Genomic DNA, 26,802 nt, shown 5'->3' on the forward strand with positions numbered 1-26,802 from the left:
GGTACACAACCACCGCTCTTTCCCACATGAAAAATCAAAAAAAGTTTTTACCTTCTATACTATGACTCTTCAATAAATTATGGAATTTTGAGCATGAATAGTTTGGTCTCTGTATTCTGCAGAAAAGTTTCAACTGTGAGAGTAACCGAAGAATGTTTGCAACAGCATTGAATTCTGACATCCTCTAGCATAAACAACGTAAATGGCAATAATTAGCCCAACCAAGAAGTATTACATAGAAATGGATATCAAGAATCAAACATAAACCTGTGTACTTGAGGCTGTTGACTTCACTTTTCTTCTTAGCTGTGCATGCTGGCATTCTGTCCATACAGTAGTATTCTTCTTGTAATGTCGATCTTCCTATATCGTGCATCCATAAAGAGCGCTGTTGATAGTTTACGAAATTAGTAAACAGCAGGTTTCAGATAGAAGTCGATCAACTTATGCAACTGCAAGTGAATTTCAAGTGTAAAGTCATTATTTATCTTCAGAGTATGAATAAGTTTCGTTTTTCACGAGCAATTGTTACAGGATGCAATTGTGTTGGCTGATTGTTCTCTGCTATAATCATATAAGCAAACACATACTGAATAAACGCAACATGGAAGAGATTTTAGAGCCAAAGAAATGGCATTTCTAGTGTAGTCAGTGCACGCCAATGGGGGATTTCAAACAGAAACAAAATAGCTGCATCGGTTCTTCTCCAATTACGTAATTATGAATGGTAAATTTACTGCAAGCAAAAAGAGAAGTATGAAGCCCCTGCTGCTGCTGATGTTTCGAAAAGAACAAACTTGTAAATTTACTTTCCAGTAGGATCATAGATGACAGGAAATTGTTGATATCTCCTAACTGCAGAAACTGCAAAGTGGGTAACTGGTAATCTTCCAGATTTAGTGAAAGGAGATACAGACAATCATCGGATAGATTTAGTGCTCTTAGATATTCGTTTTCTTGTATTGTGTTTGCATTTGCATATATAATCATACTTGTACAGGGCCTAGGAATGCGGCAAATTTTAAAATAGAAAAGCATATTTGGGTATGGTTAAGCAAGAAATCCATCAAGTACAGGAAATAGAAGAAATATTTTGGAAAAGAAAAACAGAACCGCACATTATTTATTGATCAATATGGCATTACATCAAATGATTTACATGAAAATGAAACAGATACAACAAATGACAGTTTCAAACCATATACAAATTGGGAAGCAATAAGGAGCAAGAAGCCAACAAGTGATAAAAATTTTAAGTACAAACATATTAAACTACAAAATCATAAGCTCCTCGGTTAGCTATACTAAGACGTGGCCTCTATTGACACAAAAGAGAAAACATGCACAAAAAGCACAGAGACATGGTACATATACAAGTTAATGCTGGCTTTATTAGCATTAGGTATGGGTGTTACCCAGTACAAGCGATAAAGGTTTAGCAAATCTCTTGACTACTGTGGCCATGTATTTTCCCTGATGCTCAGCAAGAGCCAACTCTGTCTCAGTTGGCTGTCTTGAGCCATCTCCACAAAAGACTCCGGCACCATAAGGAGACCCTCCCCTAATGGAATCCATTCTAAACATTCCAGCTCCAAAGGTATAGCCAACGGGAACATAGAGCATCCCATGGTGAGCTAACTGAGTAATTGCTGTCCAGCTGCAATACAAACAAAATAAGTCAATCAAATGCAATTTGTCAATGCTGTAGAGCGAAAGGAAGAAGTTACACTCGAATAAGCTGACATCATTTACTTTTCCTTCAACTTTTTCAATGGTATTAACAGTATAAACAAGAAATGTGAAATTAGATATCTATCAGTATGTTATGGTTTTCAAACTCAGAATTTTCGAAAATTCCTGACAAGCAAAGATGGAAAAGACTGACAAATGAAGTAAGAGACATTATCAAGAGCGTGTAGATGAGATGGTAAGAATTTTTCTAGATTAACTAAAAAGTCTCGAGCTCGAACCTTGGGTATGCAGTTGCATTAAAATTCATCTTTAGATTACTCTAAATTACTAGATAAAAAAAGAAAAGTAAGAGAAATGCGAATGCAAATGGCGACACAGCTTACTTGGATGCTCCAAAAGAAAATAAACAACAATAAGCAACGATTTTCTTCGGGTCCATTAAGTAGCAGGCCTAGGTACTAAAATAGTATAATAGCATTATAGTTTGAAAGTAATATCTTCAATGGAAAAAAAAGGACCAGCATGCTAGAAAGCAATACTAGTGACATGATTAATCCAGCAAAAAATCACAGCATAAACCATTATTTGGCTTCTCAGTATGCTTTCAGATAGAAGCAGCTTAGGCATCCATTCTTGTGCCCTGACCCGATAAAATTCAAGGAATCCTAATGGTAAAAAGTTTCACGGCACATCTTCATGTCATTTGATCACTACTATGCTTAGCAAGAAGCTAACAGTCAGTCAAAGGCTACTTTTCCATGATGAGGATCCCCTTTGTTGTTGATGGAAATCATTTTGAGAAAATGATAACTTTGAAAAACAAAAAAAAAAAAAAAGCTAAATAATGCCATAACATTTATCTATTCACCAAATAAGAATTTTATCAGGAATCATAAACCAAATCAGGGCGTAAAACCCAGACACTATCATCAAAACTGCTCAATTCTCATACGAAAAAGGTGAGATTTGCACCTGATACTAGAATGATATTTTTTTTGCAAAGCAGTTGGTGAAAACATATACTTCCTACTTCAAAATGATATACGTCACTTCTAGAAATTAAAAAGTGAATATACTTTCTATTTGCTTAATAATACCCACAGGGAATTGAACTTTTTCTTTGGGACACTAAGCAAATAATACTTCTACCAATCTATTATCCGGAGAACATAAATATATTACTTCATTCTACTCTCACATACCCATAGGTCATTTGTAGCAATTTTAAAGATTAATCCACTTTGTTTTTGTTAGACATAAAGATTCATGTCTAATATGCTAAAGTGTCTTTCCAATCTTTAGAACATATGCCATTTCTCTTAACATTTACTTCAATATAAACAAATGCTCACACACATTTTTTTTTCACTTGACAATAATGTCCACACTCATTTACATTTTCTATTTTCTCCCATTATAATCCAATATAGGGCATGGAGAGGATGTAATCTTTTCAAATCCTAAACAAAATCAAATAATTTGGTTCATCGAGAAAAGAAAATATCTCAGTTAAGTAACTATCTACATCCAATTCAACCAAAAGAAATCATCAACAGAAAATATAAAAACCAATATATCTAGCAAACGGCCAACAACATAAGAAATTAGTACTCCTATACTTACACTGTGGTCTCTTGTCCGCCCCCCTGCGTGCCAGTACTAACAAAGAACCCAGCAGGAACTCCTGCTAGCTTCTGCTCCAGCCACAATTCAGCAGTGGAGTCAAAAAATGCCTTCATCTGAGCTGCCATAGATCCAAACCTTGTTGGGAATCCAAACAAGAATCCATCAGCATTGACCAACTCATTAACTGATATAAACGGGACTTCACTTCCTTTAGGGGGCACCTTCATTTGCTCCAAAATCTCCCATGGCAATGTCTCTGGTACTCTGTACAAAACTCCTTCAACTCCATCAATAGAATCCACACCTTTTTTCATTCTTCTTGCCAATAACTCCACATGGCCATACATTGAATAAAATATGATAAAAATTTTAAGCTTACTAAGTGTTTGGCTGGTGCTATTTTGAGAAGGGATTGCTGTATTGGTGATTTGGGTTTGGTTTTGAGCAAGAATAGGAGGGCTTCTTTCTGGTAGTGGAGGATCTTGATCAGACACTGGAAACTTTTTCTTGCTAGGTACACATCCACCACCCTTACCCATATCAAGTATTATATATGGGCTTTCTAAAAGTCAGAATCTTGGACAAGAATTCTGGGTTTCTATAAGCTTTCGAACTGTAAAACTAATAAAGAATTGTTGCAACTGCAAGAATGGACAAAAGATGTTGAGTTCAATATCAGTCAAACAACTTGGAAATGACAAGAAGTAGGAGGAACAGACAGACATGGAAAATCAAAAATTAGGCACCTGAGCTTTGAGGCTGTTGACTTTATTCTTCTTAGCTGTTCTTGCTGGCATTTTGTCTCTAAAATACTGCTCTTTCTTAAACGTTGCCGTTTTGTAGATAATAAAGAGCGGGTTTAGAGATCATGAAATTGCAAGTAGTTATTGCTCAAAAAAAAAAAAGTATAGAAGTACATGTAACTGCTAGTTTAATTTTGATAATCTCTGCGTGTTTGTGCGTGCATGGAGTTGTAATCATTTAAAGGTAACTATTACATGGTTAATTTTGGCCGAACTTGCAACTTTTATCTTTTCATTTCTCATCTATCAGTTCTAAAACCAAGAGGCACAAATTGATCAAATTGCTTGATGATTTTCATCTTTACTTCAGAAGTAACTGGTGACAAAATCAACAGCTTTTTTTATCAATTAAGATTAAAGGATCTATCTGAAGGCGAAGTTTTTTTGACCCTCTTGATTTCTTCTTGTTTTCTGTTAGGGGCCTACGTTTTGAAGTATGAAGAAGTTCAATAACTTTCTTCTTTTGGTTATCAACAAAAGAAATATATCAAGCTCAAACAACAAAACTGTACGACTGAATAAAGGCCACAAAGATCGACCAAACATCAGTATATTTTTCTTTCATTTTTCTTGAGCAATTGTTACATAATGCAACTGAATTGGCTTGCTTTGCTAAGATACTGAGAGTAGATTTTAAGAATAAGCAACAAATATAAATGCAAATCAAGGCAAGAAAGAAGGTACTTTTTTGAGCCAAAGAAATGGCATTTCTACAAAATGTAGTCAGAGCACAGCAATGTTAAAAGCTTAGGCCACTTCGAATAGAAAAATAGAATAATCTATATTGGTTCTCCTCCAGCTACGGAAAATATGAATGCACATCAGAATTCAATTCCACAATAACAGCAAGCAATTGCCAACGATGCAGCTTAGCGGAAGCACAATGAGAAGTGTGAAACCCCTGGTGCTTGACATTGCAGAAGAAGAAACTTGTACAAATTTTTACTTTCCAATAGGATTGCAGATGATAGAAAATTGTTGATGTTTCCCAACTGCTGAAAATTGCAAGACAGGCAACTGAAAATCTTCCAATTAAGTGAAAGGACACATTAATGATGCCTTATTACCCTTCCTTCAATGAGCGTTTTATAGATCTCTTTAACTCCCATGGTGGCAGGCATCCTTTATAGTGAGAGTGTAGAAACAATGAAGACAAAGATACTTCCCTCTGAGGCATTGAGATTGATGACCAGCAGCTGAAGCCACTTCTTAGTCTCTTCTTTTCATTATCAGATTCTTGGAAATTAGGATCATGTCCTACAGTGGTAGCCTTAAGGGTCTCTGGAAGTATGCAATTGCATAGATAACCTAAAGGAAGATGGTATGAGTTTAAAATTAGTGCAGTTACCAATACAGTAACTTTCAAATGGAGAAGATAAAGATGGAAATGTAGCCCTACAATGAGTATAATAGAACTTCTATTTGAAGCCATCAAGGGAAAGAAGTAACATATCTTCAGTCAATGTTCAGGAGTAGAATAAGAAGAAGGATAGGCAAAATCTACGAAACTTGACCATAATCTTTTACATTTTTTTGATAATTCAGATGTGAAGTAGTTGAAGCTCATGTGCATACAGTATATTGAACTAAAGAATTTATACTCAAAATAACTATATACTGTTAAGGGAAGTACTGTCAAATACCTATTCTTGCAAGTCGATTTACCCACTTTGGTACTGAGTTCCCAGTCAGCTTGTAGCATATATCCTCAGAGAAATGGTTGCAATTCTTAACAATCAAATGATAGGTATCACCATTATAATTTGCAGATTGTCGTTCCATGAACTCTCTAATCTGGAATGGATCTAAGCATGTAGTCCCCATGAATATTGATTTCCTAAACTTGAAACCAGGACACTGTCGAGGTTCAACCTCAAAGACACCAGTTGATGGATAGTCATGGGCTCCAAAGGCATATTCTACTCCATGAACTGTAAGCATCCACAGACAATCAGGAAAGCACTTGCATCATCCTGAGATCATGATTTACAGAAATAGCAACAATGGCAGATTGCGCATTTACATATTCAAGAGGGATGAGTTTCAATTGAGATTTGACGACAATGCAGAACATAAGATGATCAATGATCCTAGAAGATTACAGTTTGTAACAGTCTGCCATAACGAAAAGTTCTATTCATGATCAAGAGCAATGTATAATAAATCTAACCTTCCACCCCAGAATGAAAGATTCCAAAGCCTGCCCAGTAGACATAACCATTAATGGTTGTTAAATCGTACACATTCAGATAGACAGGTGAGTTGCCTGGGTTATAGCCTTGTGACTTAACTTTTGGGAAAATGCAAAAGCTAGTGGCTGATTTGCCCCTGAAACGAAGAGGCATAACAGAATGCCACCCATGTTTTGGTCCACTTTTCATGTTTTAAGGGGGAAAGCAGAAGTAAGTCTACCTAGTTCTGACCTGCAAATATACAAAACACAATATCAACCAATTCATACCTTGTTAAGAATCCTAAAACAGTACAATTACAAATATGATTCTATATATAAAATATGTAGTTCATTTTGGACATCCTTGTCATTTCTGTTCACTGCCATTTACTCTTTGAACACACCCATTAATGGAAAAACAATTTCTCAATGCAAATAGAAGATAAAACATCTCAGCATTCCAATGTTTTCACATAGCCAAATGGCATAAATATGGTATAAGTGCACAACTCATAGATCTGTAACAGCACACTGACACTCATCACTGACTACATGATACTTACATCAGTAAAGAGGTGATTCACAAATGCTTCAAACGTTAACATTAAATTAAATGTAAAGATTATGTATCAGCACAGTTTCTAACCAAAGCATACAGTTTTCCTCTAATTAGTTGATAGAACCTGGATTGTAGCTTGAACACTGGCACACGAATCACATTGAAAAAGGCAGGTCTGCCTGATCAGAAAACTTCTCCTACTAACATCAGACACAAGATAATAATCTACCAAGTTAGTCCTTATGAATAAACTCCCCGTAGTGTAGATTATTCCCTGAGTAACCTGTGTGGACAGTAACTAGAAGTTTTCATAAAAAGATCAAGAAATAACATCTTTTACAATGCCAAATTTAAATCTAAGTCATGCTTCACTCATATCCACTCGTTTACCACCTGAGACATGCTACTGCTGACATTTTTTTCCTCCTTAGAAAAATGAACTAGGTAACTCCCTGAAGGCTAAAATTTGGATTTTGCAAGGTAGTATGAGGTGTACTAATTTGAAATCAAGAGGCGAAATGGGACTGTATGCATGTGATTGATTGGATTGGATAGCATCTTTCCACTTTAAAATTGTACATTGGTAGGGAAACAATCTTTATCTTGTCTGGTGGGGTCATTTTATTAGGATCCTAAAACAGTTAAATCTGACCAGATGTACATGTCTTATTTCTGTCATATTGCAAAGCAATTTTCACTATAATGCCAGGTAGTGATTTGTTGGACGCCATATCAACCAGACCTTATGACTGCCTCAAGCTAAGGACAAAATGCATAGAATTCAAATTGCCAAGTCATTACAAACTGTGGGTGGCACACAGTGCTTCCATGTACGGCAGTAGTGAATTGCTGAAGCTTTACTTCTTTTGACCATTTCTATCTCTTAAGTGCAAGATACCAAGCATCTTTAGCACAACTTTTTTGGAAGTTTTTATATAAATAATCATCTATCAAAAGATTAACATATCCAGATAAAAAATCTAACCCGCCCTTATGGTCCACAAGAATGACCTAGTTGGCCCCATTATCCCTACTACTACTTTAAACACAATATTTTCCCCTCCCATTCTACTAGCAATATTATCAAAATTGCATTATTTGCCCTCTTTCTTACCATATCAGTAGAGCTTGGTTGCGCACTACCATCTATTTCAATTTCAGTCAACTCTCCCTCATTTCATAACCAATTGAAGCCACAACTATGTTCTGCAAATGCATTTGTTTTACTTATATTAGATTTACTTCTTTATTGTTAATGGATCCTTTCCAAGTTGTGCTTCTTTTGCACATAAGTGAGCAAACTCATCAAGTAAGCCAACTCACAAATAAATTAGAGCAGCATGAAATAATGTCACAGTAAGAGAGGGAAAGGATTTAAATGTTATAAATCTCAATTAAAAAAGAATGCCCTATAGCATCTCCTAAATAGGTAATCTAGTTTTGACGAGTGTATAAACTTAGAGAGAAAAAATGAATCTAGGGAAAAGGGAGCTGGGAACTCCAGTGCTTATGTTACTTCATTCTGTGTGACAAAATTGTTGTTTCTCGATCCTAATTGCTGGAATCACCAATGACTCAAAGATGAGAATATTGATGACCGAGCAAATTATGTCCCAGACCCCACAAAAAGAAATCTTGAAGTGTTCCCTTTCTTAAGAGCTACAAGAGCATTTTGAGGTCAGGGAGAGAATACACTGTTAAGGCCCTTCAGAATTTCAGGGAGGCAGATCAGGTGCAATAAAACACCCAACAAGTAGAAGGCAATAAACTACTGTTCTCAACAAAACAATCAAATAACTAAATAAAAATGGTCACAAAAATGCAAGACAGATCAAGAGATGCATGGGAAAAAAAATCAAGAGATGCAGGTGTTGAAAATAATTCAAACCCAACAAAGAACAGAATGAAATTAAAGCTATACGCTAGACACAAAGGGAACCTATTATATAGAACTGAGAATCAAAGACACAAACTTCCCTAGCTAAAAGGAACACCCATGGCCAATTACAGCATAAAGTCAACACAAACAGCACCAAGAACTTAAACGGCATTTTGAAAGAAAAGAAATAAAGCAAAACAAATCAGGAAACAACATAAACCTAAAAAGAACAACTAGAAAATAAACAAAAATCACATAACCACAGCAAACCTCCATGAAGGAAAACTGAAAATCAAAGGCACCCACAAACCTTGTTAAAGAAAATATTCAAGAACCATTTGCAACCGAGAATGGGGTGCCACCATAAAAATGCCACCTTTTCCAAAAAAAAAAAAAAAAAAAGGAAGTGTTTTCTCAAAGCAAATAGAGGAGCTGCTCCTGAGAATGAAGAGTGTGGGGGTATGACTGAAACCCACACATTGTTTCTTTTCTATTCCCCTGTCCTTTCAACTGACAAAAAATGAAAGCTGGAAGAGCACAGAAACTACTGTCCTTTCTCGGAAGTCCAATGAGGAAAGAGAAGAATCATTAAAGAATTGAGAACAGAACAGATCATATTTTTTTAATTATTATATTTACTGATAAAGGTAAAAGAGAAGATTGGATTAATAGATTGTTGACTGACTGACTGACTTGCTTTTGGAAAATCGGACTAACAATCACTATTCAGTGTTCCCTCCCTCCCTTCACTTTCAGACTTTCTTTTCCGATTTTTGTTAATACCAAAAAAAAAAAAAAAAACAAAGTGTGACTGTTTAGGAAGATAATCCAACTGAATCACTAATTAGAACTTGATATCAGGTATAATATATTTCAAGTTAATTCTGCCATCTTTTGGAAGCTTAGATAGTCTGTTACATTACTACTTAAAAGTACAAAATAATAAAACTATTATTAATTTTAATAAATAATAATTTAAAATTTGAAATCGAGACTTCCATAATTTTCATAAATAAAACTATTTAAGTCTACTGAAAATCCTAATATTAAACATTCAGCTTGAATTTTGGTTATATATGTTATTTTATTTCAAAGTTATAATTAATTACAAAAACCTGAGTATCTTTTACACAAGAAAATCAATTTCATAGCAATTGATATTGTAATACTAACAATTAGCTATAGTTTTCTTAAAATAAATTCAGAACATGAATTAGAGTTTAAACTACTTTGTATATAGAAAATTTTGTGTTTTGTCTTTGCGTGTAATATAGTTTTGGGCTTGATTTTTGCAATAAATAAAAGTATTTTGTTAAAATTATTTGGTGTGCCTTTTGGCCGTATGTACAAGTTGCAACAAAACAGGGATCTTCCCACATGTTTGTATGCTTAGAAAATTGATATAGTATTCTTTTCCAATCTGGATACTTTGAGTCAATATCTTTTATTATTTCAAATCGAATTGGAACTTGCCATGTCAGCATTGAGACGTGAGTCACAACTAGACTCGTTAATGGAAATAATACTTTTTATCATTATTATTACTATTATTATTATTTATTTACACAGTATATAAATTAAATTTATTATAAGCGTAACAACGTAGACTCATTTCTATTTGTGAATATTTATAACTAAATGTGCTTAATTAATCTAAAAATAAATTGTGTATATTATAAATACGTTTGTCGACATACTAATATAATAAAATAAAAATAAAACTATTATTTTACTTTTCTTTTATCTTTAGATTTTATAAAAAGTTAGAGAGTATTAAAATATAATAGATTTAATTGTTAAAAAAAATTATATATTTTGCACTTGTTATCAAATCTAGTATGTATTATTGAAATCTAGTGAAATTATCAATAAAAAATTCTAACGTTGCGTGAATTCCTACGACAATAATAAAAAAAGAAATTGTGTGAATTCAAATATATATATATATTATTTATTTAAAAAAATTATAACTAAATTTTCCAAATCTCTAATTCTAATTATTTGACAAAAAAATCAAGGTTAATAATTAATTTGAATTTATTATCAGAATATATAATGGATGTCTAATTTTCAAATTGAAAATTATTTACAATATATAATTACAGGCTTTTCTGAAAATATCATGCTAAACCGAGCCCAGCGCAAATCTTATTTTGAATGTGTTCATGACTCTAAATATATAATGTTTAGAATTTATCATTTTTTTTTCGACAAAAAAAAAAAAGAAAAAATTTAAAACATACAAGAGTACTGTATTTTTTTATTACAAAAAAAAAAATGACATATATGCAACAAACTTATGACTTTGAAAATTATAATTTGAAATGTATTTATTGCATATATTCCTTCCCTGAAAACATTTTTTGTCAATTAATAAAGATGTTAAACATTATATTGACATTCTAAACGATAATCCCATGGTAAGATAAATATATATTATAACTACAAAAATATAAAATATGCTAGAAATACTTATATAACTGTATATTTCATAACAATTAGAATTATCATCGTAACATTCTAAATAAATTTTAATATTATATCCAGTGATGGAGCTATATAAATAATGAATGAATTATCTTATTCAAATTTAATTTTTTTTTGATTTAATACACACATATTATATTTTTAGTGCAATAATAAAAACTTAAATAATAAAAATATCTTAAATTTTACAACTATAAGTTTACAAATTTAATTTGATAATAAATACATATTTTATAATATTTAAATTATAATTTCGAATCCTCTCAATTTAAGCTTATACGAACAATTGAGCCCGATAAATATAAAACTACTTCTATTATTAATTTTCAGAAAGGATCTCAATAAACAATTAATTTCTTGACCATCTTATCCTGAATAAAATAGGAGTAACGTGAATAATAGTTTGTGAACCGTAGATTTAGTCACTGGATAATCAGAACCGTCAGTAGATAACACTATATAGGTTCAAAATTCCGCTTTTTGTATTCTCACGGAACTTCCTTTCGCGCGCTCTTCCTCAGGTCTCTCTCTCTCTCTCTTTCTCTCTTATTGATTTATGCGATTCGTAACATTATAACGTTGTTCTTGCAAATCATTTTTCAATTTAATGATAGAAATAACTTTTGTGTTTATGTGTTTTCTTTTCTCTATTTATTTTTTTCCTCTCTTCGTTTGTGCAAGGTTGCTGTCTTATTTTAAATTTTATGTCCTCTCAAATAACTTTGAAGAGGGTACAGATAGCCTTAAAGTTTCTGTTATTGTTGCTGTTTTAACTGTTTCTGATTAAGGACCTTAATGATGTACGGTGTAGATAGTGAAATTCGAGATTTGATCAATTCTTAATTAGAGAACGCTATGCTATGTGAATTTGGTGAGTTTGAATTTATGGAAGAAAGCTTTGTTTTTAAGGGTGAAATAAGAACGAAAACTCTATTGGTTAATAAGTTCTTTTTAGTGGATACTTTTTGACTTGTGTATTTATGCTAGTAGCATTTCGAAATTATTGTTAAGTCAATTAATTGTGAAGCTGGTTTTGATATATAGGTTTTTTCATTTATTGATCTTTTTTTTTTTGTGTTTCAGAAATTATAAATCAAAGAAGTTGAAAATCAAATTGTTTCTTTTTCGGGGGGGGGGGGGGGGGGGGTGGGTTTATTTTATGCTGCTAAGCTGAACCTTGAGATAAAAAGATGAATTCTTGGGAATTCAGGACTCCTGATAAGTCTTCCAGCTCAACTTTTTTAGTCAGGTCTCTCTTTCTCTCTGTTATATGCAAATGCTCCCTATTTCTTGAATTTTATTATTTTCATGTTACTAAGAAGAATATTTATCTGGTAGATAATTTTATCCGTTTGATTCTTCTTCTTTTTTCGAGTTTAATCATACCCCTCATTTGTTGTTAAAATAATTTTCCAAGATATCATGACTTCTATCTATTTTCATAAGATTCAAGCTTCTTAGATTGAATTCCTTGTTCGGTATTATCATTTAATCACAAAATGGAAATACACAATATGCTCATTGTTGTAAACTAACTAGATAAGTTGAATTGAAATCAAATATTAACTTATAAGTTTTTAGAATAAGGACAAATAAATTTTGGAAAACAGGGAGGGAATCTCAATTCCACAACTATGAAAGGCGCCTCGCAAGTACCTAGTTATGGTTGGGTGGCATCACCTACCCCTTATGGAGGCCATGATTTCTACAGATTTTCTTAATCATTCATTACTAGTATTCATTAGTGACAGTTGGACCCCCTTTTTATTTATACAAAATCGTGTGCAGCTAATGTCAGTCTAAATACAAGTTAATAGTCGTATACGGTCTCAATTTTCCATGTATATGTTGACAGGATACCAAATTGACAATTCAAAAAAAAGAAGCTAAGCTTTCCAAGGACAAGGACTTGAATAAATTGAGAAATTGCATCAATAATTCAGACAAAATGGGGTTTCCAGCAAATGAGTCGAGCAGAAGTGGGAAGATAATTTTAGGTAAAGGAAGTTTTGCTCAGGGTGCTTCAAAAAGGTACTTGACATATTTATATTTCTCGATCATTATTGTATTTTGTACTACTTGATTACTACTTGATAACTTTTTAGGCTTTATTTTGATCATTCCCCTTTTCTTTTTTTTCTTTTTTTTCTGTATGTGCATAGTGCTGCATTTGGAACTAAGGGTTCTCTGGACGACACTGCCCAAGTATGTAACTGTAATTAATTTAATGTCGTTTAAAATATGAAAGTCCAAGGTTATGAACTGCTTCATCATTACTCAAAGGCCTGTTATTGGTACTGGTTTTGGCTGGTTGTGTTGACCACAAAATCAGTATCTTGAGCGACAGGAGGAATTGCTATTTATTTTTATAAAGCAACTAGACATTAGGAAAAGGTGTTGAAATTTGAAAATATTGCTAATATTGTTCGAGATTTTTTGTTCAGGAATTCTATACAATTAAGAGACAAAGATTCTCTCAGATCAACGCAGATGGTATGTTTTGAAGTTAAAAAGGTTTTGTTTTCATCGCATACACTTGCTTACTTTACTTCTAAAACCACGCAGGTGCCGCTACAAAAAACAATATCACCATCCAGCAGCATAGTACAAATCTAGATATTAAAGCACCACATACTTTATTTGAAGTGCCTGAAACAACTCTCAATTTGGAGATAAAGCAAAATGCATCTGATGTTGCAACAGCATTCATGAAGGTGAGATCTTTGCGCATTTGGTGCATCATTTCTAGTCGATGGTTGTGTGGGCAGTTAGCCTTGAAAGATGGACTTGGCATGGAAACTACACTTTACAATTACTGTATTTTCTCTATGTTATCCATTACTATCATAGATTTATCTAGTTTGAAGTTACCTGCAAAGATCTAGACTTTCTACCCCGTCATGTTCCTCTGGTAGAAGATTTGATGTGAATGGAAGCCGTTTTAGCTCAAACTAAAATCCAAAAAGTTAACTAATCATATTTCCATATTCAAGTTTTGTTGAAATTTATTGTAATATTAATTGTTCTTATGGTTCCTTTACAAAAGAAACAAAAATTATATCAATGACCATGCTTGCCTCAGAAAAACCTTCTATCTCGGGTTGGTAAACTTAAGTGAGCATTCTCTTAATTTGCTTAGATATTTCCATAGGAGATCAGCAAAAAGTGCCACATTGTCCATGTCTGTATTTTTGTGATCAGAAGTTGTCATTGTTTAAAAATTTGACATGCAGCTGACTGACGATATATTAATATAATACATATGCCACTCCACATTGAATTCAGGTCCTTAGCTGACCTCTATATGTTGTTCTGACAGGAAGAGCGTGAACCTGAAAGGGGGAGGAGGAAACAGTTTGATAAAGAATCGGTCAATGAATCAAGTTTACATGAACAGGTACATATATTTCGTTTTGTATGGATACATGCATTCATATGGGCAATTACTTCTATTCAGTCTCGCTTAAACTTTCATTATTTTATATCCCAATCTGTTGTATGTGATTATTGAATATTTCTTTACTTAACAGTTGGACAAACACAACATGGTATTTTCATTTCTGCTCATCTTTTTCCAAGTTTCTGACAAACTTATACATTTGGGATTAAATGATAAGTAGCGTTTTTTCATGTTCCTAGCAAAAACTGCTTGCCTCTCTCCTACTTATTATTCTTCCTATTCACGAGATCTTTTTTTTTTTTTATCTATAAAAAACAATTGTAATGACGGATCAGAAAATTAAGGGAATAAAATTTCTTTCTGTTGAATTGGCAAATTATTGTGTTTTAAGTTATGTTAATCGTTTGAAAGGATTGGCAACAGTGAAGTCTTCTGACTCCTTGGAACGGAATGCAATCCAAGAAATGACCTGCAGTTAAAAGCAGGAAATCATGGGAAACTGATTGTACATTCTAACTTTAGCTCGAGTGAAACTGTTTTCTTTGTACAACTGGTACTATTAATGCAACTCTTTATATGATGTTTACAGTAGAACCCTTTTGGAAGGATGGCAAGAATATAAAAGTCTCTACCTCTGTTCTAATATATTTACATGTTTTTTGAAGAAATTTTTGAGAATTACTTTCTCTTCTAGATCAAAAATTTCGACTACATGCTTGAATGGTGGTATCTCATGTAAAAAATCCTTATTTAATTTTACTTATATCTATTTTGTAATATCTGACTGTACATTGCTTTTCCGTTCAGGAAGAATATGAAGAACTGAAAGCAGAATTGGCAGTGCTGAAATCTAAGAGTACTAGGCTCACAAAAAAAATACGGAGACTTGCTGACAAGTGTCTCAGACTTGAGAAGGAAAATAAAACCATAAAGGTGCACTGTCTAAACCCCTCTCTGACCATATACTTGTTTTCTTTTTGGTCCAAATGATCATTGCATTTCAAATTTTTAGTTTGGATGTTCAATTATTCTTTTACCTCGCATATCTTAACCTATGAGGTAAACTTAGTATTCCATTTAATTACAGTTACTCTGGGACTAGGGTGTTATCTTTCTCTTCATTAACATAAGTAGACTAATTCTTGAAATCCCAGGATATTGAACATGAAATACGAAACACCGATAAGCGGCACTGTCCTCATTTCTCTCTAAGTTGAATATTTGATTTATTTTTTCTAAATATTCTTTTATCACCGAGTTCATTTCAAACTCTAGAGAGTTCAAATAAATTGGGTGGAAACTTTTCTTTATTCTTAAAACTGAGGGATAAGAGCAGCCAGATTTTTCTTATCATCGTGAGAATTACTGTGTGGATCTCAAGAACCCACAATGACGTAGTCTGAAAGCTTATTTGGTTCTTTATTTCACCTGCTTAATATACAACGGAAAAGAAAGCTACTACTACAAGAATCTGATTTGTTGATGAAACAGGCAGAGATTGAAGCGATACATGGGCCAGATGCAGTGAGCGATCTTAAACCCATAGAACCTGAAGTTGATACTGAGAGCGAAAGCAGTGAACAATCAATTTAAGTGGAAAACAATATTATAACCGCTGACCAGGTTACTATAGAGATTTTATTACTGCATTTTGAAGATAGACGTCAACTCCTGCTAAATTCTGAAGCAAGCAATTAAGATCAACACTGAGGCCAAGTATATAGAAGATTCATTAACAGAAGCAAGAAACAGAACATTTTCTGCAGATTAGGATTTTTTTTTTAATTTAATATTTATGAGGCCTTAGGCTTTAGACTTCCTTACCTACATGCTTGAAGTTTTAGTCAATCAAACTACTTCAATTTAATGGTGTAAAGCAATGCAATTTTATGCTAATCTTAATAATTTTGGAGCACTGTCTTGTGACATCTGTTTTGAGCTTACATGGTTACACTGGCGTTATGTTTAGACAATTAGATATAGCACTGAAGCACTGGAGCTTCTGTCCAGAAGCTTTCAGGATAGCATAAAGATGTGAAGCTATGACTAGCTTATTTGCTAATGCCATTTGCACTAAAAATGGAAACCTTCATTACATCACAACCCATCTACGGATCTGCAAATATATTCAAAATAGTCCCGGAAAAGGGCGCGTGCTGTTTCCTTAAGTTTGCTTATTTGCTGTGAACTGATGGCCAAGTCTGATTACATACAAAAGAACGGTTGTAATTGCTCCAACTTAAATTATGACGTTTACAGATTTATATTCAAATAACAGCCGCTGCTAAAGTTAATTTGAGTAGTCCCTTTCAAAATTAGATTCTTCAATCCTCTTCTTTAGAGATCTATGATACTTTTGATGAGCCGATTGTTGTTTCTTGGTACTTGTTAGTCTGTCTTTCGGTCTTAGCTTTGCTTCCTTCATCGCTCTTTTCTTTTCTGAGGAGTCCAAAACTTATTTAATAGGTCTTGGTTGGGGATCAGGTCTGAGCACTGTATGATTGATAACGTGAGCTGTTGCACGCATATCTGATCGGGTACTCTGATCGAGAGTTGAGACCATTTTTCTTTCCGCTTTGTTTTATAGAAACAAATGGCAACAAGAGTCTGAACCAGTAAACATCACTCTTCAAAGTATAAATGGCCTGTAAATTGCAATATGGTCTTGTTTATTTAGTTATACCAGTTCTTTCAATGTAAGGTTCAAGACCATAAACCAAACTTTCATTCATGTTCAGCAAGGGCTAACATAGGATGCTACTTCAAGTTGTGCTTGCATTTCTTTACATGCCATAAAGAATGTTCTCCCTTAGTATTGCCATTACAACAATTAGTAATCCTCTGTAATGCCATTACAACAATTAGTAATCCTCTGTAATGCCATTACCAGAAAGCACCATTGTCTTTGCACCAGAAAACAAAGAAAGGCTTCTGTTAAAAACATCGAATTGCAAATATGACTAGTAAATAATACTAAAATACAAACTGAAATAATACATAAAATCTGTCTTTAGAGAAAAGCAAAATTTTTGACATCAGAATTTGATAGAGGTCGTTTCGTGACATAACTCAAATTTGTCTCACAATGCGTCAATTCCCTTTGGTCTTATCATATTTTTTGGATCATTCACTACAGGTCCATGTCATGTTTGAAGCAATTAAGCAGGAAAACTGGAGGCCATCATCAAATAAGCAAGAACAAATTTACCAGTCTGATCCATCAGGGAAAGGTTTCAGCGCATCTTGCTTGCCATTAATATACAACTCTACAATTGCTTTCATTCTTGGAAGTTTATCAGGATGGTAATTTACATGAATGATTACAGGCTTAAGCTTGCTCAAGTTAGCATCTTTCCTCACAGTCTTGAAGAGGACTTTGCTGTTCATGAAGAGATAGAAATCCATAGTTCTCCTAGAAGCATAAAGTCCATCATACCCAGGATGCGAAGGGTAAAAGAGTTCCTCGTTGAAAACAGCCTGATCCCAAACCTTCTCATGAGCAAGCCGATTGGCTACACGATCCAACAGCTCGATCGAAGGAATTGTTGGCCTAATATAGAAAAAGCCGGAGTTGAAGACCCATATCCTCATCGTATGAGCATATCGAGCCCAACCCATAGCAGGCTCATCAAAGACATCATCATAACCATAGGCTGTTAAATTGTTGTGCCCATCAGTCATAGACTCCACATCTGAATCCCGATAAAGGTAATCAAAAGGGTTTTGCAAATACACGATATCAACATCTGAGAGAAGAACACTATATCCCAGCTGCAAGAACTCCCTCAAGATATGAAATTTCAATCCTGAAACAGCATGGTTGCCACCAGTCTTTCCTATGGAATCGATTCCCTCATCTGGGTCTCTCTTATACACTGGAACATCATTTGATTCGCAAAAATCAGCAATCTCATCATCCAATGCAACAACCAAATAATTGGGTATACCAACTTTCTTGATGCTATTAAACCAAATCTCCAACATTTCCTTCACATTTGAATTAGCTAAAGCAACTATAATTTCTCTCTGAACCGCAACTTCCTCTAATATTTGTGCTAATCTCGGGTTTACTGATACATCTTGGACAACTGTTGGGTTTGTTCTCAAACCCTTAACAGTCCCAAAAGGTCCAGCTTTATGCTGGTCACCCAACACAGCTACTTGCTCTTGTGCTTGACCTTTACCCCTTTCAGCAAATCTAAGCTTTTCAGTGAGCTCCTTAACCTGTTTCTTTAGTTCAGCATTTTTCTCTGATGCTGCTGCAAACTCTTTTCTCAACACGTTTAGCTTCTCAGATGATTCACATGATGATGTCGATACAACCTAATAGCAAATAACCATAAAACATAAATCCACATGTTTGAAATGATGCTAGAATTCAATTAATTTTGATTAAAAACTTCAATTTGAAATAATTCTACAGTATATCTTTATGACGAAAATGGTTTCGTTTCTTCCAAAGCAACCTATCATAGTATTTTGAAAATCTAAATATGCAAGAATTTAATTGAATTAAATTCTATTTAGTCAATTCTTTGTTTGGAAAGATCATAAAGCTAGAGTTAAATTCTTTTGACTTAGAAGAAGATATTTTGGAAGAAATAAAATCATACAACAAGTGACATAATACCCAAGGATTCAATTTTGCAAAGGAATTAGTCCAAACAATACTAGAATGTGTTGATAGAATTTATTTTGAAAAATTTACATACTTTTCAGAAATGAAAAAGTTAGCCAAAAAGACTGAATTCTTGCATACTATTAAAATTATTATATCTGATGCTGAAAACGATGGAGTAACTAAAATGAATGGATTGAAGACACAATTAGCAAAGTTATAAACAAATCTCCACAGATCACATTACTACTACTACTGCTACTAATAATAATGATGAACTCACAACACAAAACACAAATCACAATTTAAAAGACGATGGAAATTAAAATTCTGGGTCATTACAATTCAACCAAAGAAACAAAACCTAATAGGAAAAGAATGAAAGAAATGGGATTTACCTGGTTAATAGAGTTGGAGAGATGGCGAGAATTAAAGTGAGGATGGGAAGTGAAAATACCGTTAGGGAAAAAGAAAGCGAAAACACATCCAAGTAATATTCCAATTGCAATGGCAATTGCGATTCTTGATTTGCGAAGTGACTGCGAGCTGTTGCTGTTTCTCATTAAAGCTCCTTCTCTGCGTCCAATCATCTTTCTTCTTTAGCCCAAATATTGTATTTTGATTTCTTTCTTTCTTTATCAATTACAGATAAAGAAACTCATGTTTTCTTGGGATACTGATACATAACAATGTATATATTCCTGTGTTGACTCTCAAGTTGGCTGCTTCAGTTTTGTAAATAGGAAGAAGCAGCATTGGAGATTAAATGGTGGCTTTTTATTTAATTAATTAATTAGGCATCTACTGATCCCTTCCCAAAAAAATAAATAATAAGGCATCTGGTCCTTACTTAATTATTGACTTGGTCCTAACACTGTTTTCTCTTTCGGTGGTTCCTGATTGTTAAGGACATGCAAACAAACAGTTAAATGATTTCACCTAAAAGTTTTTTTAACTAATATTAGTGTCTTTATTTTTAATATTAGTGTCTTTCAGTATAATTAATAATAAATTAACAAAAAAAATTCTAATCTTTTATGGCATATAGTCAATTATACATTTCATTTAGATATTAAATTTATAATAATCCCAACCGTTCAAAGCACAGACAAAAAGATAATTGAATTAGAACTACTAATTGATAAAACAAGGCCAGTTTCCAGTAAAATAAAAAAATTTAGTTCACCTAATACTAAAAGGAAAGAAAGAAGCTCAATAAAGGAATTAAATAAAGTCAACATATCCCCACAAGTTATATATTGTAAAAGTAACATTTACCATTAGATATTGGTTAAGAATGTGATGACAGACAGTCATCAAATAGTTCAAAATTATTATTCTTCTGATTTAATTGCAAGATAAAGTTATAATACATTTTCGCCTATTCTTTTGTTATACGCATTAACAATTAACTTAAAATAAATCAACTACCCTTGTTTTTTTTTTACCACTTCAAGCTCTTATAAATTTCCAACAACTTGTAACTTCAACTATAGATAATTGCAAATAAATCCCTCAACTTCTATATTACCATTCCATCTCCATGAGACCGCAATATGCTTGAAGAGCTATACAAGTCCACTTAATCCTCATAATTTTGCAATTCCAGATCATAATTCTAGCTTCTCTTTCTAACTTTACACAGGTAAATGGTTACAGCTGAAGCCTGAAGCTTCTCATCTGCTTATCCCTCAAGCAACTAAGAGCTCAACATCTTCTTCTTCTTCCTTTTTTTAAGCACGTCTAAGATAGGATTAATAATCAATGAAATATGTAGACACTAAGCTAGTTACTGATCATGAAGAATGACCTAATCTCCACAATGCTATTCTGAGTCCCGTATAACTGGCGAGCCTTCAACAGAATTATTTGCTGGTCTTCGCCCTTGATCAGCAGGATGCTGAACCATATGGTGCACTGACCAGAAATACAGAATAAAAAAATTATAACAGGTTGCAGGAAACCATATCAGTTCTTAATATATGTGAATTGAGCTACCATGATGTTTCAAATTCATTTACGAACGCAGTACAGATCTGAAATTAAGTTTTTAATAAATTAAAGGCATTTATGTGGGGAAACGGATTTCCCCAAATCCATACCTGATGCTAGAACTTTCAGGAAAAGTGCCTTTACAAACTTGAATTCTGCTTGATGTGTAATCACAAACTTATCCTGCATATTCATTAGTTCTATCATACAATCTCAAATGCAAATCTGATGGGTGAAGTAATTACATTTGCGTCAAGTCAAGTTCTTACCATTTCACGATATACAAGCCCTGTAACTTGATCCAATCTAGCTTGATGCCTCAATAGAAATGGCCGTAGATGGCTCATGTACAACTGCCTGGCTCCCTGTTATCCAGTGGGTAGCTCAGCTAGCTTAATTTTAATTTTTTTCCTACTTCTTTTTGCAGATGGTAATACCATCCAAGACTAATGGTCAACAGGATCCTGTTTGATTAAGTTTTTAATACAGATATTCTACTGGTATACTCAGTAAACATGTCAATTTCATGCAGGATGCAAATTCTGCCAACCCTCAATAATTGAAATGCAAAACACAAGGATTAATAACAGGGGAAAAGCAAATTCATAACATAGAAGCTTACATTGACTGACGGAAGCTGTAACCAAACAAGAAAGGCAAACTTCACATGATAGTAAAGAGGAAACCTGATAAAGCAAAACAAAGAAGCTTCCTTAAACTATGATGTTTCGTTAAAGAAAAAAGTAAAAGAAATGTTTCATCAGAAAGAGGAAAGAGTACTATTGACAGTAATAGATTAACAACACTCAGTCCACATGCCAGTCAATAATCAGTAACTCGATGGACATGCAAGTAAACAATCAGCAACCTTACAAGCCTACTGTAGGCTTGAATATTTCATCAAAGACGACCAATTAGCAAATCAGAACCTCTATTTCTTAGCACTACCATTGAATTTTATTCTCTGCTACCGATGATTAAAAAGGTTTTGTTTCTTATGGATGTATTTATCTTTTGGCTTTTCCAGCAAATTCGACGCAATTATCATGCCATCACGCATAATCAGATGGAAGATAATAAGGAAATGGCACTTAAGACATCCCATACTAATCTAGTAAATAGTAATCAAATAACATAGAAATCAGAAAAAAAGTTAGATATAGGAAGTATAACTTGGCATTTTAACAGATGATAACATACGAACAGTGAAAAAATAGAAAACAAGCTATTATTTTAACTTATGCCTAATCGCCAGATTAATTGTTTACAGATTAAAGGACATGAGCTAGTTATCCCAAAGTGTGATTTCAAAGTCAGTGGAAACCTTTATCTCCTAAAAGAATGAAAAAGAAAGGGCATATACCATACCAGGACAGTACTTTATCTGCAAACACTTCTGCAACACTGAAGGTTCCATAAGCTGCAGATAACATAAACACTCAGCTAGTCAGTGCAAAGAAAATTGAGAATTGTAAGAAAAACATAAGTATCATTTATTTGCCGAAAATATGGTTAATGAGGTTCCAATACGATGATCAATCAAGAAGATTTACTCAATGCCAAAACACATGCAGATGCACACTCGTATGAAGAAAGGGGCACGAGTGAATTAACATTATGCAACTGAAAGCCTATGAAGCTATAGAGAAGCATGGAATGATACAAGGCATGCAAAACTCCCCGCCCTCCATCTTGTCCTCCTAACAATAAATGCACATGTATTCATAAAAGCCAATCTAAAACAGTTTTGCAGCTTTCCAATCTCACACAACTAATTGTAAAAACATAGCTCAAATCTATATATCTTTCTAGGTAAAATGGAAGGGCGAAAAAGGCTCATGCCCCGAAATGTTGAAAGTCAATAACATAGTAACAACGAGAAACTGTATTAATTGTAATAGGATATTTAAGCAGACAAGCAAGAGAAATGCTAACTAACCAGCCCAATAGAGAAGCCATTTTTGTTGGTCAATCAAATCTCTGTTCTCGATAGCCTTGAAAGTCGAGTACACAGGTAAAACAACCCCCGCGGTGCAGCTGCATATATAAGCTTTTTCATCAGCAGTGCATCCATAACCAGATACTGACTCATCATGTTTTTCTCAAATTATAGAACAGTTTCAACAAGTCCCACGTCTCCTAAAAGCTTACAAACATCAAACACGAATTGAATTCTAGTACAGTCATGTCAACTCTTTTGCATGATTTTATTTCTTTCGAACTGTTATTTGTTTATTTATTAAAAATAACAGTTGAAAAAGAATTGAACTGGAGCACCAATATGCATATCCAAACACAATAGTTAAATAAAAAGAGAAAGATTAGGGCACAGATTACAAATAATACCAAGCAGTACGGACAACAATGTTGGTATTGAGCGGAGAAAGCAGCAGTTGCAATCCAACCTCCAAACACAGATACAAATATCTCAATTCAAAACTCCAAATTATAACAGGAGAGAAAAAAATCTTGAAATAATATCCAACGTCCAAAAAGAAAAATTATCATGCGAACAAGAATCAGAATTTTTTTTTTCCAAAAGACAAAGAAAATGAAAAATCAGAGAGAGAGAGATACTGTGACACTGACCTCCATTCAAAAATGTTGGGAATCGAATTTTACAGAGAGAAGAGGAAGACAGTAGAATAAAAATAAATGCAAAGCGTTTTTTTTATTTTTGTTTTTGAGAAAACTGAAAAGCGTATTTGAGTAGAGAGGATTGAGTAAGTTTCAGTGTTTCATGTGTGGGTTTGGGTAAAACATTTCAGATATTAGCATTAGTATTATCATGTAAACAAGTTTAATATTTAATCTTTTTTTTTAGGAATGAATTTGAACTAATCAGAGATAAATTATTCTATATATTTTAATTGTCAATTAAATAATCTTTTATTTATTCATTCTTAAAAATTGAAATTTCTCATCAATTAATGTTTTTCTTCTTGACTAATATAACGAGAATTATAATTACTGTTTAATAAAATATTTAAAATATTCAAGTATTTAGAAATATCAAAATAAAGTTCTTTTTTTTTTCTTTTTCCTTTTTTGCCAAAAGTTAAAAAGATTCATTGATCAACAACCGGAACAGTTACAAGTGTTAGTTATAACATTTTTTAGCCTTTGTTTTTTTTGTTTTTTTTTTTTGGAAAAGAAAAACAAACGCTTATGCTTGTGTTCATGAATTTGCAGTCCATAAATTAACAGAATAGATACGCCAAGAAACAGCAGGTAAAGAATGGGATAACAAATCCGTCGGCATTGTCATAATGGACTTGTATAAAATTTCCACCTACCTCCTGAACATAATTGATGAAATCCATCCTCTACAATATGCTTTTGGGATGTTTAACAGTCAGAACAATGCTGCCTTTCTCAGCAGTGTGTCCCCAGAAACTTGATATAGTTCTGCAGTCAAGCAAGCTAACATCAAATATATAGAGCTTACTTTCTTGTGAGTTCTGTCACCAGAGGTAAATATATGAACTCTGTTATCAAGGTATACCCAACTGCAACCAGCAAACTTCTTGGCCTCCTTTTCTCTCATCTGCTTCCTTATTCTTCCCATCTCAACCCAATCCCCTTCTGCTGCATAAACATTAGCCAGCTGCACATAACGTGCGCCATTATCTCCCACCATCTTTAACAGTTTCTCCTCTGCTTCTTTTGCTAATACTGCGTTCCTATTTAGCCTACAGCCATTTAAGAATGCCCCCAGGATTACAGCATCCTGTTGTTCTATGGGGATTCTGTTCATTAGTGATACTGCTTTTTCTAGTTGATTAGCCCGTCCGTAAAGATCAATCATACATGTGTAATGATCAATTTCAGGCAGTATATTATATTCTTCAGTCATGGAATAAAAGAATTTTTCACCTAAATCTACCAGTCCACAGTGACGGCAAGCAGATAGAAGCGCAACAAAAGTAACTACATTTGGTCTGACTCCTTTCTCCAGCATTTCCTGAAACAACTGGATAGCTTCAATCTCATGTCCGTTATGAGCATAACCAGCCATCATTACATTGTAAAGGATAGAATCTCTTTCATTAACATTTTGGAAAACTTTTTCTGCATATGCTGTACTCCCACTTTTTGAATACATATCGACCATAGCAGTGCTCATTTTTTTATCCATTGTAATCCCCATTCTAAATACATAACCATGAATTTGCTTTCCTGGACTAAGTGCAGCTTCCAATGCACAGGCTCCAAGCACACTGATAAGAATCAAACTGTCAGGAACCATTGCTTCCTTGGACCTAAACTCACTGAAAAGTTCAAAAATAGCTTCACAGTGCTGTAACTTGACATACCCAGTAAACAAAGCCGTCCAAACAATAGCATTTTTCTCTTCCAAAGAATCAAAAAGCCTACGAGCTTCCGCCATATTCCCTTGTAAGGAATACCCCACAATCATAGAACTTGTTGAAAATGGACTTCCAATCCTACTACCTAAATATATCGATTCGGCATATTTCACATTCCCACACTTGCAATAAACATCAATAATTCCACTTTCTATATAAGGATTTGAATCCATCCCATTTTTTAATACACAAGCATGGATTTCCTTTCCAAGCTTCAAGTTCCTTAAACCAGAACAGGCACTCAAAAGGCTAGCAAAAGTATGTTCGTTCCACATAACACCATTATCCATCATGCGAACAAATGATTTGAATGATTCTACCGCGTATCCGTTTTGAACATAACCTGAAATCAAAGTATTCCAAGAAACTGTATCATTCAACTCATTCTCTCTCCAAAACAGCTTCAAAGCTAAATCCATTTCACCTTCTCTACAACAAGCTGCCACCATAGCATTCTTCGAAACCAAATCTACAACTCTTTCACATCCTTTAAAAACCTCAAGAGCGGCTTTAAAACACCCACATTTTGAATACATGTCAATCAAAGAACTAACAGCAAACCCACTTTTATCATTAGCTGTTTTAACCATATATGAATGTACCTGCCTTCCGTGACACAACATAGATAGCTTAGCGAACAATTTAACCATTGTTGTAAGACTAAACTCATCGATTCCAACCTTAGAACGGTTACGTGGCATTTCTTTAAACAAATCAAGGGCATATGATTCACACCCATCAACCCTTACATAACCCGATAACATTAAATTATAGGTAACCAAATCTCTAACAGAAGCAGAGTCAAATATAGCCTTTGCTTGTGTTAAATTATGGGTTCTAATGTGCGCGGAGATTATAGCATTCCAAGAGAAAACGTTTTTCTCCGGCATTTCATCGAACAGATTTCGTGCTTCTCGTGCGAGACCATGTTTGGAGTATAAGTGAATGAGTTTATTGGAGGTGAAGACGGGTAATATACAACCTGATTTTATGGAGTGGACTTGAACTCTGAAACCATCTTTGAGGGAATTCATTTACAGGCATATTATATATATGATTCAATTTTTCTAGTTTCGAGACACTGCAGCAGAGGTATTAGCATGCAGCCATTTTAAAATGCGCGACATGATGCCTTTTCAAAAGGATCAGGTAAGTTGTTTTTTCAAATAAAACATGTCGTTTCCCAAAGGAACAAAGGACATC

General features: G+C 33.8%; 6 protein-coding genes across 11 annotated transcripts; 1 reads left to right on the plus strand and 5 right to left on the minus strand.

Moving 5' to 3' along the window:
• Positions 1-1,091: 1,091 nt before the first annotated feature.
• On the minus strand, positions 1,092-4,219 carry LOC8279530 (probable NAD(P)H dehydrogenase (quinone) FQR1-like 1). 2 transcript variants are annotated; one of them, XM_002519043.4, is made up of 3 exons: positions 4,065-4,219; positions 3,316-3,959; positions 1,092-1,657 (listed from the first exon to the last, which is right to left on the minus strand). In XM_002519043.4, exons 2-3 carry the CDS (start codon positions 3,855-3,857, stop codon positions 1,399-1,401), a joined length of 801 nt encoding a protein of 266 aa, XP_002519089.1. In that variant the 5' UTR covers positions 3,858-3,959; positions 4,065-4,219; the 3' UTR covers positions 1,092-1,398. The 2 variants fall into 2 exon arrangements, with proteins under 2 accessions (XP_002519089.1, XP_025013088.1); XM_025157320.2 differs by having other exon boundaries at positions 3,316-4,155.
• Positions 4,220-4,774: 555 nt separating this feature from the next.
• Positions 4,775-9,392, minus strand: LOC8279529 (deSI-like protein At4g17486). Of its 4 annotated transcripts, none has more exons than XM_015719057.3 (4): positions 9,043-9,392; positions 6,292-6,544; positions 5,765-6,052; positions 4,775-5,429 (listed from the first exon to the last, which is right to left on the minus strand). In XM_015719057.3, exons 2-4 carry the CDS (start codon positions 6,500-6,502, stop codon positions 5,185-5,187), a joined length of 744 nt encoding a protein of 247 aa, XP_015574543.1. In that variant the 5' UTR covers positions 6,503-6,544; positions 9,043-9,392; the 3' UTR covers positions 4,775-5,184. The 4 variants fall into 4 exon arrangements, with proteins under 4 accessions (XP_015574543.1, XP_015574545.1, XP_015574546.1 ...); XM_015719059.3 differs by lacking the exon at positions 9,043-9,392 and adding an exon at positions 6,978-9,031; XM_015719060.3 differs by lacking the exon at positions 9,043-9,392 and adding an exon at positions 6,941-9,031.
• Positions 9,393-12,367: 2,975 nt separating this feature from the next.
• Positions 12,368-16,568, plus strand: LOC8279528. 2 transcript variants are annotated; one of them, XM_048373883.1, is made up of 8 exons: positions 12,368-12,468; positions 13,075-13,250; positions 13,382-13,424; positions 13,664-13,712; positions 13,785-13,933; positions 14,539-14,616; positions 15,427-15,552; positions 16,111-16,568. In XM_048373883.1, exons 2-8 carry the CDS (start codon positions 13,168-13,170, stop codon positions 16,210-16,212), a joined length of 630 nt encoding a protein of 209 aa, XP_048229840.1. In that variant the 5' UTR covers positions 12,368-12,468; positions 13,075-13,167; the 3' UTR covers positions 16,213-16,568. The 2 variants fall into 2 exon arrangements, with proteins under 2 accessions (XP_048229840.1, XP_048229841.1); XM_048373884.1 differs by having other exon boundaries at positions 16,115-16,568.
• Positions 16,569-17,480: 912 nt separating this feature from the next.
• LOC8279527 (arabinosyltransferase RRA3) lies at positions 17,481-20,302 on the minus strand. The gene is made up of 2 exons (XM_002519040.4): positions 19,636-20,302; positions 17,481-18,942 (listed from the first exon to the last, which is right to left on the minus strand). The coding sequence occupies exons 1-2, from the start codon at positions 19,825-19,827 to the stop codon at positions 17,824-17,826; spliced, it is 1,311 nt and encodes a 436-aa protein (XP_002519086.1). The 5' UTR covers positions 19,828-20,302; the 3' UTR covers positions 17,481-17,823.
• A 435-nt stretch (positions 20,303-20,737) lies between these two features.
• On the minus strand, positions 20,738-24,083 carry LOC107261243 (HVA22-like protein k). Its single transcript, XM_015719148.3, has 8 exons — positions 23,819-24,083; positions 23,576-23,634; positions 23,169-23,266; positions 22,598-22,649; positions 21,852-21,915; positions 21,499-21,594; positions 21,340-21,412; positions 20,738-21,154 (listed from the first exon to the last, which is right to left on the minus strand). The coding sequence occupies exons 1-8, from the start codon at positions 23,822-23,824 to the stop codon at positions 21,063-21,065; spliced, it is 540 nt and encodes a 179-aa protein (XP_015574634.1). The 5' UTR covers positions 23,825-24,083; the 3' UTR covers positions 20,738-21,062.
• Positions 23,171-26,767, minus strand: LOC107261242 (putative pentatricopeptide repeat-containing protein At3g18840). The gene is made up of 2 exons (XM_015719144.3): positions 24,526-26,767; positions 23,171-23,266 (listed from the first exon to the last, which is right to left on the minus strand). The coding sequence occupies exon 1, from the start codon at positions 26,631-26,633 to the stop codon at positions 24,585-24,587; it is 2,049 nt and encodes a 682-aa protein (XP_015574630.1). The 5' UTR covers positions 26,634-26,767; the 3' UTR covers positions 23,171-23,266; positions 24,526-24,584.
• Between the last annotated feature and the right edge of the window lie 35 nt (positions 26,768-26,802).

Source organism: Ricinus communis, chromosome 5 (genome assembly GCF_019578655.1).
Source record: "Ricinus communis isolate WT05 ecotype wild-type chromosome 5, ASM1957865v1, whole genome shotgun sequence".
Lineage (NCBI taxonomy): Eukaryota > Viridiplantae > Streptophyta > Magnoliopsida > Malpighiales > Euphorbiaceae > Ricinus > Ricinus communis.